Source organism: Thunnus maccoyii, chromosome 3 (assembly GCF_910596095.1).
Source record: "Thunnus maccoyii chromosome 3, fThuMac1.1, whole genome shotgun sequence".
Lineage (NCBI taxonomy): Eukaryota > Metazoa > Chordata > Actinopteri > Scombriformes > Scombridae > Thunnus > Thunnus maccoyii.
In genome coordinates, this window is record NC_056535.1 from 13,449,934 (window position 1) to 13,469,210 (window position 19,277).

Consider the following 19,277-nt stretch of genomic DNA (forward strand, 5'->3'; position numbering starts at 1 on the left):
TACTGTGTCTCTTAATAGCACACAATACAGCTCTCTATGCAAATTACAAATACAACTCATTTAAATGTATCATTTTAAGGTGAGGCCTAAAAATGTGTCCCACGTTTACTGAAATCTCAATTTATTTTGTGCAGAACAGAATTTATTACGTTCATTCGTTAGGAAATGTGAATAAAAATATTTGAGTGACAAACAACTGAAAGTCAAAACCTTATCAAAAAAGAGGACATGTCAATACCTTCATGCTTCTGTGGTTTGGTGGCCTTAAGCCGAAGGACAAATACCTGTCTTTTGGATGTCAGCTCCATTATACGCTACTCTTGATTCCTCTCTACCTCCCAGTGAGACTGAAAGGCCCTTTAGTTTATGCATCAGCAGATTGTTCAGTTTGTCAGACAAATTGCCATCCCTCCATGTTAAATTAGGGGCTGTCACTTTCATGCCTAGCAGCCATTGAGAATCGGGGTAATGAGCTGAGACGTCTTTGGTCTCCAGATTGACGTTTCTCTCTTGTTCTGGACCCAGTAGAATACTGGTAAAGTAAATGTAAGACTTGCACCTTAAGCCTGTCTTACCCATTGATTTGGTGTAGCCTGAGATTTGTTTGAATTTCCCATCAAACTTCTACCTACACGTGCAATTGACATGCACAGGATACTCAGGATGATTTGTTTCTGTATTAAGTGTTAATAAGCGATCTTGCATGAGTTACGCTTTCCAGTAATACCCATCTGTTACTTCATGCACACGTACTGTATATCCATTCTCTCCTTCCTTGACTTCTCTTCTGTCAGTTGCATGGAAAAATGTATTGTTCATGCTGCCTACAAACTGCATACATCTGTGTGATGGCATTCTCCTGTCACCCACATACAGCCCTTCATTATATATGCTGCTTCCAATTAGAATGAATTCATATAGTTCGACTAAAAGGTCTGAATGTGTGTTGAAGGGAGCGAGATAAGCAGTGGGAAGTTTATTTTACCATGTGTAAAAAATTCATAGTTGCGAGCCAAATCCAGCAAACAAGAAATTATAGGGAGTTGTATAATTATAAGCTATAATGCTGTATTTTGGTTGGATGGATAAAAGGTTGACTGGTTGTGTCAGTTTGAATAAAATGTTTGCAGCTGAATAGCCTGGCCTGGAGAAAAAAAACAATCTTAAAAAAGATTTTTATAGACAGGTACATTCAGAAGTTCCTCTTAATTATGATTCTGTGTGTGTTTAATTATTAGGTTAGATTGTGTTAAGTAATATTTAATTATTGTCTTATTATGTTGTCACTGGCAAAAAATATTCAAATACTGTATTACTGGCAGTGGTTCACACACCTTTATACAGTATATGCACATTTAATAATGTGTATTTTATATATAAATATGCATGTGTGTATGTGAGTAATATTATATATCAATATTTTCTTAAAAGCTACAATATTAATTCTCAGCATTGAACAACTTATGGCCAAATATTTCATTTTATCACATGTACCTCTCTTTTAATTTTTAGGTGATTAACACCAAGAAGAAACTGAAGAAAAAGAAATATGTCAACTCTGGAACAGTGAGTATGGCTCCAGCAGCAGATCAGAGCTGGCACTGTGCCTCTTTCCTGCTTCACACCTACATCTCATCTGTTAAATGATTCCCTTTTTAATTATCATGCAAGAGTTGGCTCTTTGGGAGAAGATGCAAATCTGTGCTCTGAAAAAATGGGAAGCAGGTTTCCTCATTAATCCTCAAATCACATACAAATTATAATATTTGGTGAAAAGCAAAAAATAAGTTTATACTACAGTATGTGAGACTGTAGGTGACTGTGCAAGATGTATATTTGGGGTTCAGAGAAGAACTGTATGGGGTGTGATTAGTAAAGAAATTATGGAAGTGGGACAAAATGAAAGATGAAGGCGTTGCAGAACTTGAAGGACATAAGATCTGAGAGATCAGAGTGGGCGACACCAACAACCAATTGAGACACCAATTTTCACACAACTTACCACATAGTGTGGGCAAGCGCAAGTAACGCATACAAATGCATCCCATCCTCTTAAACTGTCCTCTGGCAATGTAAATGAGTCAGTCATCAGGAGCCAGCCGGTTCACATCTTATTCCAGAGTGAGTGTCAAGTGCCAAACTAAGTCAAGATGTGCATGTTTTTTTTTGTATTTAGGCGAGAAAACATAAACTGTGTTTAATCCTATGTTTCATTTTAATTTCAGGTCACCCTGCTCTCGTTCTCCGTGGAGTCAGAGTTCACATTCTTAGATTACATCAAAGGAGGGTGAGTGAGAATGACTATCTGGTTATATCACACTGAAGTTAATTTCTCAAGTGTACACCAAGGAGAGAAATTATTGTTTGATTTGACAGAAGGGTGGAGACAAGCAAAATATGTGATTGCTTTATTGCTTAGATTTTATGTCCACATCTGCTTGTGCAGGATGAGGTCGCCTTTACAGATTAATTGTTTTCCATGACATTAAAATGTCCATTTCATGGGGTCTGGGAGGTCATGATTTTTTGGAAACTTGGGGGGCAGCACAACAAGCTGGTAACACAGCATTGACATATTATCATTTTAAAAAGTTGTTATGGTTTAGGTTTTAGGAAACTGTTGCCCAATTACACATCCAAAAGACATTTGGGCTTGAGCAACATTAGCATGGGAGTCATGTTTCTGTCCAAATGTAAGTCCAATTTTCACCCTCGACCAACTCTTGTAAAAAAAATTCTGGCTCCAATGCTTCACTATGTTCACCAGCTTGTTGCTGTGCAGGTAGTGTACGGTTGGTTTATCAGATATTTTTACTGACAACTGCTTGCAAGTGAACCAAACAAGTACAGTTTAAAAAACCTGAAAAATCAGCTGAAACACAGCTGCAAAACACAGAGTTTGGTACTAATTCTCAATGGATAATTCTCAATGTCATTTTGGCCATTGTTAATATAAAAATATTGATTAGAGCATTAGAGATTAGAGCTTCAATGGATCATTCAGATTAATTACTGATAGTGATGATGGCAGATGACAGAATTATCCTTTTAAGGATTAATGACACATGCACAACTATTAGAAAGTCATTGTGACAGTTAATTACTTATAATGAGAATTATAAAATATATACATCTGTGGCCTTCATTAAAATGTGTATTAAAAATGCATACTTCTATCCTATTATCTTTCATGTAATGGTAAAAGACTATTAAACCAACTGTTATTATCTAAATAGCAAAAAAAGACATAAAAGGTCAGAGTCGGTGCAATCTGCAGCATTTAAGTGTCAAATATATCTTCAACGGTTTAGGCCAAACTGTCTTCACAGTGGCTATCAGCCCTACGACTTCGGCTGAGTTTTAGAGCTGGAGGTTGACATGTGAATATCAAGTATTTCTCAGGTGAAGTGTGCCTTTTGGGCAGATTGGGCTGTGCTTTGATCTCCACCGTCCCATCACAGTGGGTCGGCTGTCAGGGGTTTTACGGGCTGTGGCAGAGCTGACAAGTGTGACAGATTTCGCTGACAGTTCCTGGCTTTGGCTGATCTATGATACAATAACCTTAAGGTTTAGTGGCCTCACTTCAAAAATATCATCCTCATCAGTCTGCCCCCTAACATCACTCTGGCATTTACTGAGTGACATTTTAGAGAGCCAGTGCTTGCAAATGTAGAGTCTTTGCTCTACAAGAAAATGGATTAAAGTCAGGAAAGTGTGTCAGTTAAACTGTCCAGGCTCTTTGTGGCACGAAACAGGAGAAACACCACATGCAAAATTCATCTCTACAAAAGCTGTTCAAACACTTTTCTGTAATATTTGGTGTTACAGCTTTTATCATGATGAAAAGTGAACTATTTGTGGCTTTTATGTCTTATTTGACAACCACTGTAATAAGGACAAGAATAATATGGCTATTCAAATCAATCAACAGCAGTAGACCGAGGTGTAATGAAATGCAGTCAGACTGTTGAATTTTCTTGCTCTCAAAGTCTGGAGCACTGAAACAATTCAGGATTGGAGACTGAGAGGACATAATATGCTTGAAATATAATAATAGGGGCCATTTCTCTATGCTGATTATGGTTCAAGACACTCATATCAGGTTAATAACTTCAACAACATTACCTTTTACCACACTGGATTTTGAATTAGGATGAAGTAGTGTTGTAAAATGGAAAAAAGTTCAAGCAAAGAAAGCTGAGTTTGAGGTAATTGGACCAAAAGTAATCTGCAGGAAAAGTGTATATTTTGCTCTCATTTGTGCACAGACAAGAGCACATTGTATAAGAAAGCATCGGGAAAGAAAGACGGAGGGTAGGTTGGAAAGACAGAGAGAAAATAAGGAGTTAAACTACAGAACAAGACTGTGGTGTCATTTTGAGCAAGTGTCAAGTAGACTCCTTTAACAAGGGTTCACCAGAGTGACAAGAGTCTGCGAAAGAGGTCTGAGCTTTTTTCTAATAGTGACCTTTAACTCAAAGGCTCACACACAAACACACATACACAGAGTGAATAGGGAATCCACATCTAAGACCTACATTTTTATATGAGAGGGAAAAAAGGGAGATCACAGTGAAAAACGCTGCATTTCCCAGAGCACATATACAGTTTGCAAACCTACCTCCCCATGCAGACATTGTGATACATACAAGATTCCTCATGAATAAATAAAATCTAGTTTAATTAGTCCTAAGGTTAGCCGGGTCAGGCTGTGGTATATTCTCCGTCCCCACCCCAAACTGAAAGGTTAATGTAAATCTTTAACTCATTCATTTCATTATCATTCTTCTGCCTTCCTCTCTGGTGGCTCTCGTAGATAATGAGAGGCTGTCGTTCGGTCCCCCGAAGGCCTCGTCTCATTGTCGTAAATTAGCAAGATGAACAGGAGTGCTTCATCAGCAGGGAAAATTGGATTATGATTTGCTCTTAAGTGCTCCATCAGTCTAATTGCTTGTTACCCAGCCCGATGTCTCACAGGCTCCCCCGCACCTCCTCCTGCTCCTCCTCAAGGAAGTGAAAGTCAGATAAACAGAGTGGAGTAATCACTTACATCTTATTTGACAACTGAGCGACTACACTTTGTGTTTTAATGCAGATGAAAAAGACAAGAAATGGCAATGAGAATATTAAATATTGATCTGTTTGTAACTTTATCATCATAAGAAATAATTACTATATTTTGTGGATGATGTTTTAGGGATCATCTTTTTACATTGGGACAGACATTGTGTGTGTGTGTGTGTGGCGGTTGTGAGAGCAGTGGAATTTAATGAGGCTTGGCGTGTTGTTATTCCTGGCTGGTCTCTGTCGGGTTTTTTTTTCATGTCCTCCTCTCCCTCCCCCTTCTAGGACGCAGATCAATTTCACCGTGGCCATCGATTTCACAGCATCTAATGGTGAGTGATACTTACACCAAAGTGTATGTGTAGGGAAGGGGGGCAAGAATAGATAGTGATGCTCTTTTACTACAGCATGTCCCATTTCAGAATCAATCACACAAACATACACACAAGCAGACAGGTACACATACTGTATACACATTGTCACCTATAAGTGATAGCCTTTCCTGGGTAGCTCCTCTCCCTAAATGTTCTGTCAATACACTCTAAATAAAGGTTATAGCGGGTGTTTTAGCAAAAATTAAATTAAGCAAATGGAATGAAACCCTCAGTTCAACATAAAGACTTCTCAGCATGTGAGAAGACCACACTTAAGTCTCATTAAACAACTTACATCATTAATTTTGCCTGAATACAACACTCTAAAAGATTTATTCGCAAGGAACAGCTCTTTGATTATCCAATCATAGCTTAGCAACTGTAACCAAGTTGCTAAGCTACATCTGTCAAGTTTTGTGCATAGAGTGTGTTAGTTTTGTTCTTTGACAAAAAGTCAAAGAAGTTACAAGCCCATGCACATAAAAACGCTTGGTGAGAAGTTAACTACAACTCCCAATGTGCATTTTGGCAAGAGATATTCATTCACAAAACTTAAAACTTTGTTAAAATAGAACTACATGTATGTTATGACAGGTGGAAACTGCACATTACACTGTTGAGTTAAGACAACTTTAGTAGCTCTGTCCAGCTCTTTCTTGGATTTAGGAACAAATGTTAGCTTAATTAGCTAGGTAGCTACGGTTAACAAAATCTGCTATTGACTCTTTTGGCAGTACAGAAAGTAAGGGGTTCACCAAAGTTAGTAAGTTTCATCCTCTAAGTACCATGAATGTCTGTACAATATTTCAATAGTTGACCGAGACCAGCATTGCCATCCCCAGAGCCATGCCACTAACATGGCTAAAAATCTGTGAGAATTTTGAGTGATAAATCAGCCACAATTATCATTGCTAACTGTATATGTGTCGTGTGAGAATGAACAGCTTGACAGGCATAGCGACAGTAAATATGCAACTTAGCGCACAGTCAATTTCAAACCCTGGCGTTGGTCAAGGTGACTGACATACATTTTGTTGTTACACTAAGGACTCCAGATGAGATGATTTGTATTACTCTTGTGAGTACAAAGTCTGACCAGGAATACAGCAGGATTTCTGCTATCAGATAGCAGGTGCCAGTAATCCTGATGCACATGTCACCTACAACTTCATGGGATGCAATGACAACAATATTTTCTGAAACACATTCAAAGTATCCCAGCTGGCCTGTTAATACTGAATGATTTCATGACGTGTTATTACATTGGGGATGTAGTAGAAGGTCGCAGTTACTGACAAACCCTTTAAATGCTCATTTAATTTGAGTATTCAAGTCTCACATTGGCTTCCCCCCCCCCCCAGTTTGTTAACAGAGTGCCATTGATGGTGTCACAAACGTTTGAATTAAAAGTTATGATCCATCATCTCTAAGGACAAAACATGACAGCTCTATCTGACAGGAATCATGTTAATTATGATCCATGGCTGCAGTGAACAAAAATGCTTTTTAATTTCATGTCACTGCAAAGAATGTGCACAAGCACAGTATCTTACATTGTATAAGTCATATCCTCACACCCCATACACCTCACGATTGATTGATTGATTGGTCTACAGGTAACCCCTCCCAGTCCACTTCGCTGCACTACATGAACCCCTACCAGCTGAACGCCTACGCCATGGCCCTGAAGGCTGTTGGGGAGATCATTCAGGACTATGACAGCGACAAGATGTTTCCTGCTCTCGGCTTTGGAGCCAAACTGCCCCCTGATGGACGGGTGTCACACGAATTTCCGCTGGTGAAGTCAACCTCACCTCATTTCACTTTTTTAATTAATCAGTTCAGATTTCTCAGAATAACCTGAGGCTATTTTATGTCATTTCCAATTTTTACAATCACAAAACTGGTTTTTATTTCTAATACATAAATTATGTCTGTTTTTGAAAGTGTACTTGACCATGGAGCTTCTTTAATAGCTGTAGTAACCAGGTCCATGAAATTGATTTGCTGTCTGACTCTTGCCTCTTCAGAATGGAAACATGGAAAACCCTTACTGTAACGGTATAGAGGGCATCTTAGAGGCATACCACCAGAGTCTGAAGACAGTACAGCTGTACGGGCCAACCAACTTTGCTCCTGTAGTGAACCATGTTGCCAGGTGAGAGAACAATGCAAGCTGGTTAATAGCTTCTTTTTTGCCCCACTATAGTGGTAACGTAGGAAATACAAGGAGCTGCTCTTTTACTAAATGTAAGATCTGTACAGAGACATTTTTCACTTTACATTTGTCAAGTTTATTGATAAAGCATATAAGGAGGAAACATAGTCTCGTAAGGGACATATGATGCTTTTTGTGATTTTCTATCATTTATGTACTCTTATGATGTCAGATGTCTATGTTAAACATAGTCAAAGGTCCAAAACTTGAGGTGAATGTGTGTATAAATGCTCCCTGAATGCCAAAGTCCAGGCATCAGCCTGCTCTGAACGCTCTGTTTGCAAAGTTACCTCTTCTCCATCAAAATGATGTCAGACTGTAAATGCATGCCCACAAACGGCCATCGATTCTGTAGTCTTTGTTGCTAAAGTTGTTCCATGTGTTGTTTGGATTGTATTTGAGGAGTTGACATTTTAGTAAGGCTGCATAGGGCCAGCGCGAGATAAATAAGGAGTTTTTTGAACTGTAAATCATGCAAAGATATTCCAGTACAGTCCCAGAATAAAAGATATAGACCTGGAAATGCATAGACCTTTCAAAATTTTTACATGCATATTCAAAATACAACTTTTGGATTCCTAATTTATATTCATCAGTATCAGTAAATTATGTTTCATCCCTGTGGATGTTCCTCTTGTGGTAACTTTCCCTGCTTGTGGTTCTTTCATTACGATTTATACATTATTCATATTTTGATCCAAATACTAAAAACACAATGATAAGACAGTGAAACCCACACAGATTTCCTTACAAATTTTTATAAAAAGGTATTTATATGCAGAGAGCAAGAGCCATTGTTCAAAACTTTTCAAAAGACCTGCCGACAATGATATGATGGATCTGCTTATTGTCAACAATTCAGAATGAATCTGTTTTTGTGTCACACGGTGTTGGCATACAGATTGAGATTCTCACTGATCTTATATAACATTCCGGTTATCGAAAATAAAACAACACTAACATAAACATTTTTGACTGCTGGCCTTGGTTGGCTTTTCCTGTGCCACTGGTTTTCTGACCCAGTAAGTTGACAATATCTGTCCTGCCAGACACAATAAACAGCATGCGACATGCTTGAATATGAATTTAGATCAGCTGACAGCTATCAAAAGAGTGGAGGATTTAGCTGATGGAACAAATGACAAAGGGGCCTGACATATCACTCGCAGGTAACAACACATAAAAAATATGCAAAATGTGAGATGATCTGAGTGGATTCTTGTGCCCCCGAAAACCCACCTCCATCTCTCACTGTCACTGCCTCCCTCATCGTCTCATTTGTTGGTCCATATCCTAACAATTCTCCATCTGATTGCACCAGCGCTCTGCTGTAATTAAAAATGTCATTCTGATAAAACACTTTTCACACTGCTGCAGGACGCCACAGCTGCAAGAATACACAACCAGTTGGTATTTAGCATTTGAATGGGTGAACTCAAGTAAGAAGAGATTTTTACAAAGGCGCTAATCTGTGAATCAAACAGTATAAACCAGCTTTGTTTTGAAAATGATTGTTTGGACTGATTAATCAGTGCACACTTCTGAGGCATCTGACAATGACACTTTATTGAATTTGCATGTGGTGAGAGTGCATGATAAGACATTTATTCTCATGGATTTCTATTCTACATCAGTGTTTACCTAAACCCATCAATGAATCCTTTATATCAAACAGATTATAAAGCATCCTCTAATGTTCTGCCTGTATCTGTGTGTATATGTAGGTATGCAGCGGCAGTGCAGGATGGCTCTCAGTACTTTGTGCTCCTCATCATCACAGACGGCGTCATTTCCGACATGGCCCAGACCAAAGAGGCCATTGTTAATGTAAGGATGGGGACACCATGCCCAGTTTCATCTGGTATTAACTAGAAGAAAATGATTTGAAGTGAAGGGCTTTAACTGAAATACAAAAAGGCTAGCAAACAGAAAGGGGGTAACTACAGATCATTATCAGTTAATCTCTAAGTTATTTTTTTACATGATCTATTTATCACTTAGTCAAACAAAGGAACAGTTCGACATTTTAGGAAATATGCTTCTACACTGTCTTGCGGAGAGTTAGATGAGAAGATTGATACCACTCTTATGTAAGCTACAGCCAGGTTAGCTTAGCTTAGCATAAAGACTGAGAACAGCTAGCCTGGCTCTGTCCAAAGGTGACAAAATCTGCTTAGATACAAGGAGCACTAGTTTAATTTTTATATCAAGCACCTGTCCCACTGAGGTTTTGTGGATGTTCACACAACTACTCTGTTTCATAACAAAATCTGCCTACCAGCACCTCTACAGCTCACTGAGTTATCTGTTATATCTGAGACATGCAGGCTAGCTGTTTCCTCCCGTTTTGGGTATTTGTACTAAGTTAAGCTTCATATTTACCACACAGCATAAAAGTGATATCAAACATCTCATCTAACTCTCTGCAAGAAAGTGAATAAGTGTTTCTCCCAAAAAATTCGAACTTTTTTTTAATGCATCTCACACAGCCCAAGGTGACATCTGTAAATAGCTTTTTTTGTCTGAAACCCCAAATATATCGAATTAACAGTGATGTAAAACAGAGAAAAGCAGGAAATGCTAACATTTGAAAAGACGAATCCAGCAGATGTGTGTCTATTTTACTGTCAGCACTTATAAAGATTTTTGTTAGCGAATGTGAATGATAAAATTTGTGTAACTTGATTTTATTATTGACCTGACAACTACACCAAAGTAGCTCAACACCCGAATAGTATTTTTGTTCTAAGAAAAAGGTACATACAGTATGTTTTGAATGAATAATATTGTCCTTAAAGTACAAATGTGTTCTACTTCTGCCATGTAAAACACAAACTCCCATTAAAGCAGCACTGAGAATATTCATGAAATACAGCATTTGAAAAACTTCTTGAAAATATGTTACGGCTTCTATAAATAAAAAACACAATATAGTGTTTTACTCCTCAGAGCATTCCCCAAAACTTGTCCTAACTCCTTTTTTCCTGGCTTTAAATAGTAGGTGGTTGGTTTCCTATTCCTTTCCTCTCCCTTGGTCTCGTCCTTTTTTTCTCCCCTCCTCCTCCTCCGCAGCCTGCCGCAGGCACAGAACACCCAGCAGACTGGATTTAAAGGGAATTTGCGACTGTTAGTCAAAACATTAGAACAGCCACACCTTCCTTTTAAGATCTTGCCTGCTGCTCTATCTCACTGCCTCTGCTTTGACTGTCTACTGATGCTTGCCGCTTCCACCGCTTTCCCTTTTTGCTCTCCACGGATCTCGGAGCAAGGGAGGACACACTGCTGAGGTTATACAAGTCTTTCCTCATACTTATTCGTGTTGGAAGGTGTCTTCAAGAAAGAGCGAGAAACCCAGTGAGAAGAAGGGAGAGTGTTAATGTGCACAACTCTGTATGTTGAGAATGAACATTGGAGTCAGTTTACATTCGTGCATGCTGGTGTTTTTGTGCATTTTGGTTGAGTTGCAGACATATGGCAGGGCAGGTTGGGCACATTTTTCCAGTAACATGGACCTATGTGTGTCAAGAGTGTGGGGAAGTTGGAGTTTATAAGTCACAACAGAACCTGCTATACTACAGAAATCCACATGCCAATCACACAGCATCCCCCCTTCTCTGCTCATGGCCTGGGTCCCTTCGCTGCCTCATTTTCTTCCTCTCTGTGGAACCGTGAGACTCCCTCGCTCACAAAGACTTTTGCTTTCTATTTCCATCTCTTCCCCTCTCATAGATCTAAATCTCTTTGTCTTCATCTGCTCTCTCCATACTTCTGTCACTACATTCACTCCATGGCTCCTTTTATACAGAGATCGCACAATATTGCCGTAAAGAAGACCCGCCATTATGCCAGCTTTGCTTTTTTACACTGAACCAAACAAAACCGGCATAATGCCACCCCTGTCTGTGATTTTAGATAGCATGCTGGCGTTCCGCAATCAGAGGCGTGATGTGTAACACAACAGTGTCAGCGTCTAGTGTGTGTGGTCCCTTTTACACTGGTGTCAACCCGGCAATGTGACAACCTCCGCTGCTGGCTCAATGGCGGAACAACAATGCCCCCCCATTATGTTTTCTTACCTTTTATACAGAACAGCGAGGCGGAATAACGGCGCAACATTCCCATCTTGAACAGGCTGTGTAAAAGGGGCTTCTAACAAAATCCTTTGCTGCCTTTGATTTCTTTCCCCTCTCATCTTCTACTTGTTAACTGTCAGTCATTTGTGCTTCATATCTTTATTAGTGCCAAGACCCACCAAGAGCACTTCACTACCTTTTATATTGGATTCAAGACTTTGTTGAGAGGTAACTGGATACCTGGTGATGTGAAAGCGAGTCTTTGGTGCAGAAAAAAGCGTTGAACAGAACTTTAAAAAACAGATACATTTATGAAAATATGGGTGCTGTTTGATCAGCCATTAGATTTTACAGACATTATTTGGGTTTTAACTGGGTAACGAGTACAGTCCTCTCCTTGACTACAACAGGTTACACCTACACATTTGTATAAACTATTCAGTGTTCTCAAATGTGATTCCTCCAGGTTGCAAAGTTCAGTAATAATACTTCTTACATCATGTTTCTACAATTTTACATTCTTCAAGGTCATAAATTAAGCATATTGTACAAGCTGCACTTGCTGAGCCCTGCCCCCCGTAGTTGCTGTTGTTATCCCTGTCAAGTTTCCAATGTGTCCAATGTGTTTACAAGAATAGGCTTCACATTTCTAGGCAGCTGCCATTGATTTTGCTGACAAGCAAAGCTCATGAGCTGGTTGAAAATGGTGGCACTGTCTGAAATCATTCTCTATTTACTATATAGTCCTCTATATTTACCTTCTGCCGTTTTATTGAAGTGTCCAAATTGTGAGTGTATAAATGTATCCTCTATGTAGTGCCCTCAAAAATTCAACAATGGAGCAAAAAACAGTAGTGTCCATGGAACGTATATTACAATTACAATGCATCCCATTTTATAGATGCAAGAATTACTATTGTGAGACTCTACGGCTGACAGTGATGACGCAAAATCACAATGACTAGTGATTTGTTGCTCACTATTGAGTAAACTATAGTGTCTATTATATATTATATATAGTTACGGTTGCTTATCTATGATTGAACAATCAATGTTTGAGGGAGGGGTTTAGCACAAAGCAGTGAATTTTTCTATATTGGCTTATTTTTGAATGGTATTTACTCAAACAAACATGAAGTTGTCATTATTTAAACAACAGTTGAATAATTTCACCAAACAACAACAGTGAGTCACCAACAGCAGCTGGTCCCGCTCTCATAAAGGTTTTATTGTCTCTGTTTTGACATTTTGACCACATGAATAAGGTTTGGCAGGGCCCTCTGACCATGTGTGACTAAATACAATACGTTTATTGGTAATTACTGTTTAACTGGTTATCACCTCCACCAAAATGTATTTCAGTGTGCTTCAGTTGCAAAAGTTAAAACATTCTTCACATTTTCTGTTATATTAACAAATTTAAAGAACTGTGCTGTCTTGGCAGAGGTATGTCCTTTTTTGTTGTAACAGAAATATGATTAAAATTATACAAGACTAAAGTTATTAAAATTAAGTTGAAGAATTTATTTAAAGTTAGTATGGATTTTAAAAATAAAAACAAGTGCAGGTAAAGAAACTGAACCTAAACTAATGGCAATAAAATCTAGATTATTATGGATAAATTCAATGGGAGCTTAGATAGTAAAGTAAATGGCTATTACTTACAGTACATTAAAAACCTTTATGCCCATTTCAATACGAGATGTGAAGGATAGTACTGTACTCTGTTCTATTGTGAAGGACTGTATTTATTGGTGAATTTTATAGTCGTGACTCAGGTAACCTCCACGTCAAAAGGAAGAGTCACACCCATCAAAGCATGCCCATGCATGACATTTTGATTTAAGTGGCACATCCGGAGTGAGCTGTTGGAGTAATGAGTGCTGATTGACTTTGTTTTGTTGTCTCATTAGACTGGATCTCGGCTGCCAGTCAGGGTGACAGGAGGACGGTAAAAGTGAGGCATGGTAGATTGCCTGGTTATTTTTGGTGGCATTTCATGTTCTGATGTGTTCTAATGTCTCAGGCTACGCACACACACATTTGTCTGAGTGTGCAAGTGTTGGAGCGTACATGTGTGTGGGAGGACAGGCACTGACAGGAGTTAAGTTTGAACACTGATAATCGCATTGATGTGCTGCAGCTGAGGTGGTGTCAACAGAAACCGCTCTCATCCCTGTGGCAAAAGAGGTTGCCTGATTTGCCACAGTACATTTGTTTTGTGCCAGAGATAAAAATGCACTTGTTATTACTGCTTTATGAAAATATGTGACGGTATAAAACTCAGAAAATAGATTAAGGTAGAAAACTCATAATAGCAGCTTTTGTACTGAGCATTTATGTTGCCATACACTATGTCTGGAAACTACAACAACAGACTACTATGGCCCATCAGAGAGCAATATTAAATATCAGAGCGATAAATATCAAAACCTTTTGATTTTTAGCTATGCTAAAAATTGAGTTGGGTTTGATCCCTTTGCTTTTTAGCAATGTAGTTCTGTCAGTAGGTCAGTTGCTCCACCAGGTTTTTTTTTGAGTGAAATGTCTCAACAACTATCGGATGAATTGCTGTGACATTTGGTACACACATTTATGTTCCCCTTCAGGTTAATTGTAATAACTTTGGTGATTCCCTGAGCTTTCATCTAGCGTCATAACCAGGACAAATTTAAAAGTTTCCAATGCTTTGGTTTCTGACTGAATACCAGCGAAACGAATGACTTTCCCATCAGCTTCAGGTGTGTTTTGTGTTTAGCACTAATTAGCAAATGTTAGCATGCTAACACGCTTAACTAAGATGGTGATCATGTCAGCATGCTAACATTGTCACTCAGCATGTTAGCAGGCTGGCATTAGCATTTATTTCAAAGCAACGCTGTGCCTAAGTAGAACCTCACAGAGCAGCTAGTACAGCTGTTGATGATGATCTTCATGATCTTGTTTTGATATGAATTGTAAACGTTATAATAAATGTAGATGTAGAACAGTTTTAGAGGATAAATACACTGATTTGCTTGCATTGTTTGTTTCCATGTCCTGTAAATTGTGGCAATTCAGATACAACATACAGGACATATGTACTTTTATGTGCTTTTTTTTGGGTCTTTTTAAATGTGTTTCTAAGGCTGGGTAACCTGACTCATTAGATGGTTTGTTACACAGAACCATCTGAGAAGTCATCTTTGGAAACTGTTTGGAAAAGGGCAGGCACTTTCAAAAAATACTTGGCAAATGATTTGATGAACCACCTATCACCGTCTATCACTGTCTTACCCTGTGAGGCAGCTGGATTCAGATCACGTGAGAATCCTCATAGGATGCTGATTGTTCCGAATCACTGGTGGTTTGGACATAACTTGCATAACTTGACAACTTGAAGCCTGACAAGATGGATTCTTGCATGATGTTGTGATCTTGCAAATCCAGCTGCCTTGCAAGGTAAAAGGCTGAGGTGGCTGAAATCAATGTCATTAATAAGAAATTTTTTTTTTGTTGTAATATATACCCAATATGGCAAATATATGCTAAATTACATGTAAAATATCATAATTGATGTTTGGTGCAATTAATTGTGTTCCAAGTCTTCACACATATAAAGCAAATACTTTAATACCTAATTTTAAATTTCATTCCTAAGTAAATACACCATAATATAAAATATCAGCCAGCCCATTGTGTTGCATAAATATGAGTTTCACTTATCATTTGTTTGTATTGACAAATTTTCAATCTAGTTTTTGTTTTTGCTTGGAGACAGTGAACAGTGGGGAGACTAGCAGCAGTGTTCTCTGACTTGAGGTGTGGCTTGGGAGTGGCTGGGCAGGTGACTGAGGATGGTGGCTGTGCTAACTGAAGTTGGCACCTCCTCTCCCTCCCTCCTCTCCCAGCTCACAAATGCCACCATCCATCCCCTGCCATGTGAGACCTTATCAAGGTTTCTGCCAACACATTCATCACATTTTCCCTCCCTGTGGACCAATGTTTCCTTTTTAGCCTGAACTAGCTGCTTAGGATTTATCATGTCAAGACACATTTCTTTTTGCAGGTCAGCATTTCGTTCACAAGGCTGGGAGTTCTAGGGATATATGTGATCATATATTTGTGTGCTACCGTTAGATTGGTTTTTGGCTATCAAAACAGCTTCACTACTGATACTGCTGACCCGTATATCAGGAGACGCTGTGAGTGTTGTCAGTGAATTTAATCTCCTCTCCCCAGCCTGATAACCAGTATTTAGTGAGCAAACACAGAGTGTCAACCCCAGATAAGAGCCGGGGAGCATTCACACGACAGAAAAATTGGATTCAAGGACATAAAACATTTGGGATAAAGAATGCTTATTTTGAGCAGAGACAAAAAGACTATTGAAACTTCAAATTAGCATCTCACTGTCTTGCCCTCTAACTCGCCCTATTTTTCTCTCTTTCAAAGCCTTTTCTGACTTAAAGGTCATTCAGCTAGTTAATACAGTGATACAGGGCATTAGAGTGGCTGTAACGTACGTGGGTGAGCATGTAACTACTGTAGGATCAGATACAGTAATGAGCACTACAGGTCAGTGGGAGCGTGGACAAGCTTCTTTCCCCCCTGTTGAATGAAACAAAGGCTTATATGTGCACGATGTTCTTTAGGAAGACATTTTTTTGATTGTTCCTATTTTATTTCTCTGCAGGGTGCCAAGCTTCCTATGTCCATCATCATAGTTGGAGTGGGTCAAGCTGAATTTGACGGTACGGTGGATTTAATGTTCTAACTGCTGCATGGAAGAAATGATTAAATCTCCTTACAACTGTATATATCAGGCGCATGCAAGATGTAGCAGTAAAGAAAACATCTTCTAGGACCTCAGCAGCATTACAGCCTGATGTTTTTATCATCTATATTAATCAAGTCTGTTAAACAGCTTAAAACATGAGAAAGCAATTGACATTACAAATGTATACAACTCTTACTGTTATATCCAGCACAAACCTCCCTGGCACTAATTCAGAGAAATACCTGAGAGAAAATTACTGCACAAACTCATCTGAGTCGGTAGAGAATGGAAATCGTAGGTGGACGCAGGCATAATTATAGAAGAAATGGCTGGGGTTAATTGCTGGGTTTGCAGTGTTTTGTACGGATGATTCTAAATGACAGAGACTATAATAAAAGGACTTATTAGTTGATGAGACATGCAATAAAGAGATTACAGCTGTACAGCTCAACACCCTCTCTCTTTTACTGACGCTAAAGCAAAAAGGTACGTCATTAATATGATGTATGATAACTGAATCTTGGTAGTAGTAAATCGACCTTGTCACTGTGCTAAGGGTGGCTTTCCTTGCTTAGTTCTCACACTGTGTATGTGTGCATGCATGCGTGTATGTGTGTGTGAACTTATGTCTTCCAGCTATGGTGGAGCTGGATGGTGATGACATCAGGATCTCTTCCCGAGGGAAACTGGCAGAGAGAGACATTGTTCAGGTGACTGCCTTTTGCAGCATGAAAGACACTAACTGTATTTGCTGTGAATGCTGCAGAGACCAGACCAGATACAGTATATAGACCAGGAGCAGCAAAACCAGCACAGGCTCCGAGATCACTGAATTCTGAGAATAAATCAGAAATTTTGAAAGTTATAAGAAGTCCAGCTTAGTGAAGGTAGATAATACACTCAAAATAAATATTTATCAGACCTGCTCAGTCTTTGGCCACCAGATATGGATCACATATTTCTTGGCCACAGTGCTTCCATTGATTTACAGTATGTACTACAGTATGTCACATTTTTACATTAGTATTTTACACTCATACTGTTATCTCAGCTGCTCTGCCACATAAATGACTGTTTCTGACAGAACACCATCTGTCAGCATTCAAAACTCTTAACAGATTGCGGCATCTGTGTGTTTCTTGTGAATTCCCATGGAGACAAGCACACTTAAAAGTTTTATAGTATGTGTCACTCCTGGAAACCTTGTGTCTTATTCATAGAACTATCAACTTTCTGTAGTGTCAAAAATTTTAAGAGTAAGTGAATGAATCATAGCATCAGCAAAGGATGGTGTAATATGTCAAATAACAAAAGACCAAAAAAAAAATCTACTTCTTTCAAACTACAGTAGGAAATGTTGCTTTTCACTAATGCTCATTTACTATCCCTCCTAAGGGAAGCCAGGATTAGTGACAGATCAGCAGCCTAAAGCTGGTAGGACCTGGCAAATGTTGACTAACATGGGGGCTTAATCATAAGCCCTCAGTATACCACTCTGCTCCCAAAACCTACTTGTGTACATTGTCAAAACATATTCTAAGCTTTTCATGAATCACTACAACATTAGTCCAAAATCTCTCAAGGTCTCAAGTTCCATGCAGCATTTTGTATGTGTATAAAATGAACAAGTTTAATAGTTTAGATTATTTGTCAAATCACATCAATCTTTATCCACATGAGCATGCAGTTGCTACCTTTAATATGCATTTCTGTAACACAGTTTCTTCTCTTCTTACTCAGTTTGTTCCCTTCAGAGATTATATGGACCGGACAGGTAACCATGTGTTAAGCATGGCGCGGCTCGCTAAAGACGTGCTAGCAGAGATCCCTGACCAGTTCATCTCTTACATGAAGAGCCGGGGGATCAAACCCAACCCAGCGCCGCCTCCTTACACACCACCCGGACACACACACCACCACACACAGATCTGATCTGATCACTCTCCCCCATTCGCTTTTCACTGAGGACTGACAGCATGCAGCAGCCACTCAGAGTCCAGTGGGAACTCTCTACCTCCTGTTTTTTGGTGCAAGCAGGAGATGACGCACCAGGAAATGGGTGTTGAATTCTAGTGACTATTGGAGCAGCATTTTGTTTATTTTTTTGTTTGTTTTTTCTGTGATATATTCATTTGGTTTCTCTTGAAAAGAGGCTGCAACCTCTTGTTTCCAGGACTTGTTGGTGAAATGCTTTCAATCAACACTGAGGCAGTGACTGTTTCACATCTAATTTGACAGCAGGTTGGTTCAAAAAGGTCATGTTGTGGTTAAAACTTGTGCCTGTCTGTGGTTGTTTCTATAAGTGTATCAGGACATGTGAACTTTGACCTAAGCCTTGCTCGTCAGTCATTGGTGTGGCCTAATACAGTGATATTTTTTAGGCACCTTTTCCCTTCTGGAATTAGTTTTTATATTTGGGGATTATCTCCGTATCTGATCATGCATCAGTTACGATGGAAAAATACAGGTGTGTAGTTTACAGTTACTAACATTAATCAGGCTTTTCATACCATGAGGTGTCACCTCTTCTCTTCTTTATTAAGTAAATGTTTATAAGAGCATGTTGTATGAGAATTGAATTCCCCATATCCCAGTATATTTATCCTCAAATGTTATTCAGAGTGGCATGAACATTTGATAGAAATGTTTAGAACAACATAACCTTTATCTATTTTAAAATGGTCACCTATTATTTTTAAGAGATTGCATATAAAAAGCACAAGACAACTTATCGCTACACCTATACAAGAAGTGTGATGATACTACCAGGTTAATTGTATTTAATCATT

General features: G+C 38.9%; 1 protein-coding gene across 9 annotated transcripts in view; it reads left to right on the forward strand.

Moving 5' to 3' along the window:
• The window catches only part of cpne5b (copine Vb), a 127,337-nt gene extending 108,296 nt beyond the window's left edge, over positions 1-19,041 (forward strand). For all 9 annotated transcript variants that reach the window (XM_042406467.1, XM_042406469.1, XM_042406460.1 and 6 more), the window contains 9 exons: positions 1,513-1,566; positions 2,226-2,287; positions 5,350-5,396; positions 7,055-7,236; positions 7,469-7,596; positions 9,381-9,483; positions 16,405-16,462; positions 17,125-17,198; positions 18,229-19,041. In XM_042406467.1, the coding sequence (XP_042262401.1) occupies positions 1,513-1,566; positions 2,226-2,287; positions 5,350-5,396; positions 7,055-7,236; positions 7,469-7,596; positions 9,381-9,483; positions 16,405-16,462; positions 17,125-17,198; positions 18,229-18,420 (900 nt within the window). In that variant the 3' untranslated portion in view covers positions 18,421-19,041. The remainder of the gene's footprint in view (positions 1-1,512; positions 1,567-2,225; positions 2,288-5,349; positions 5,397-7,054; positions 7,237-7,468; positions 7,597-9,380; positions 9,484-16,404; positions 16,463-17,124; positions 17,199-18,228) is intronic.
• Positions 19,042-19,277: the final 236 nt, after the last annotated feature.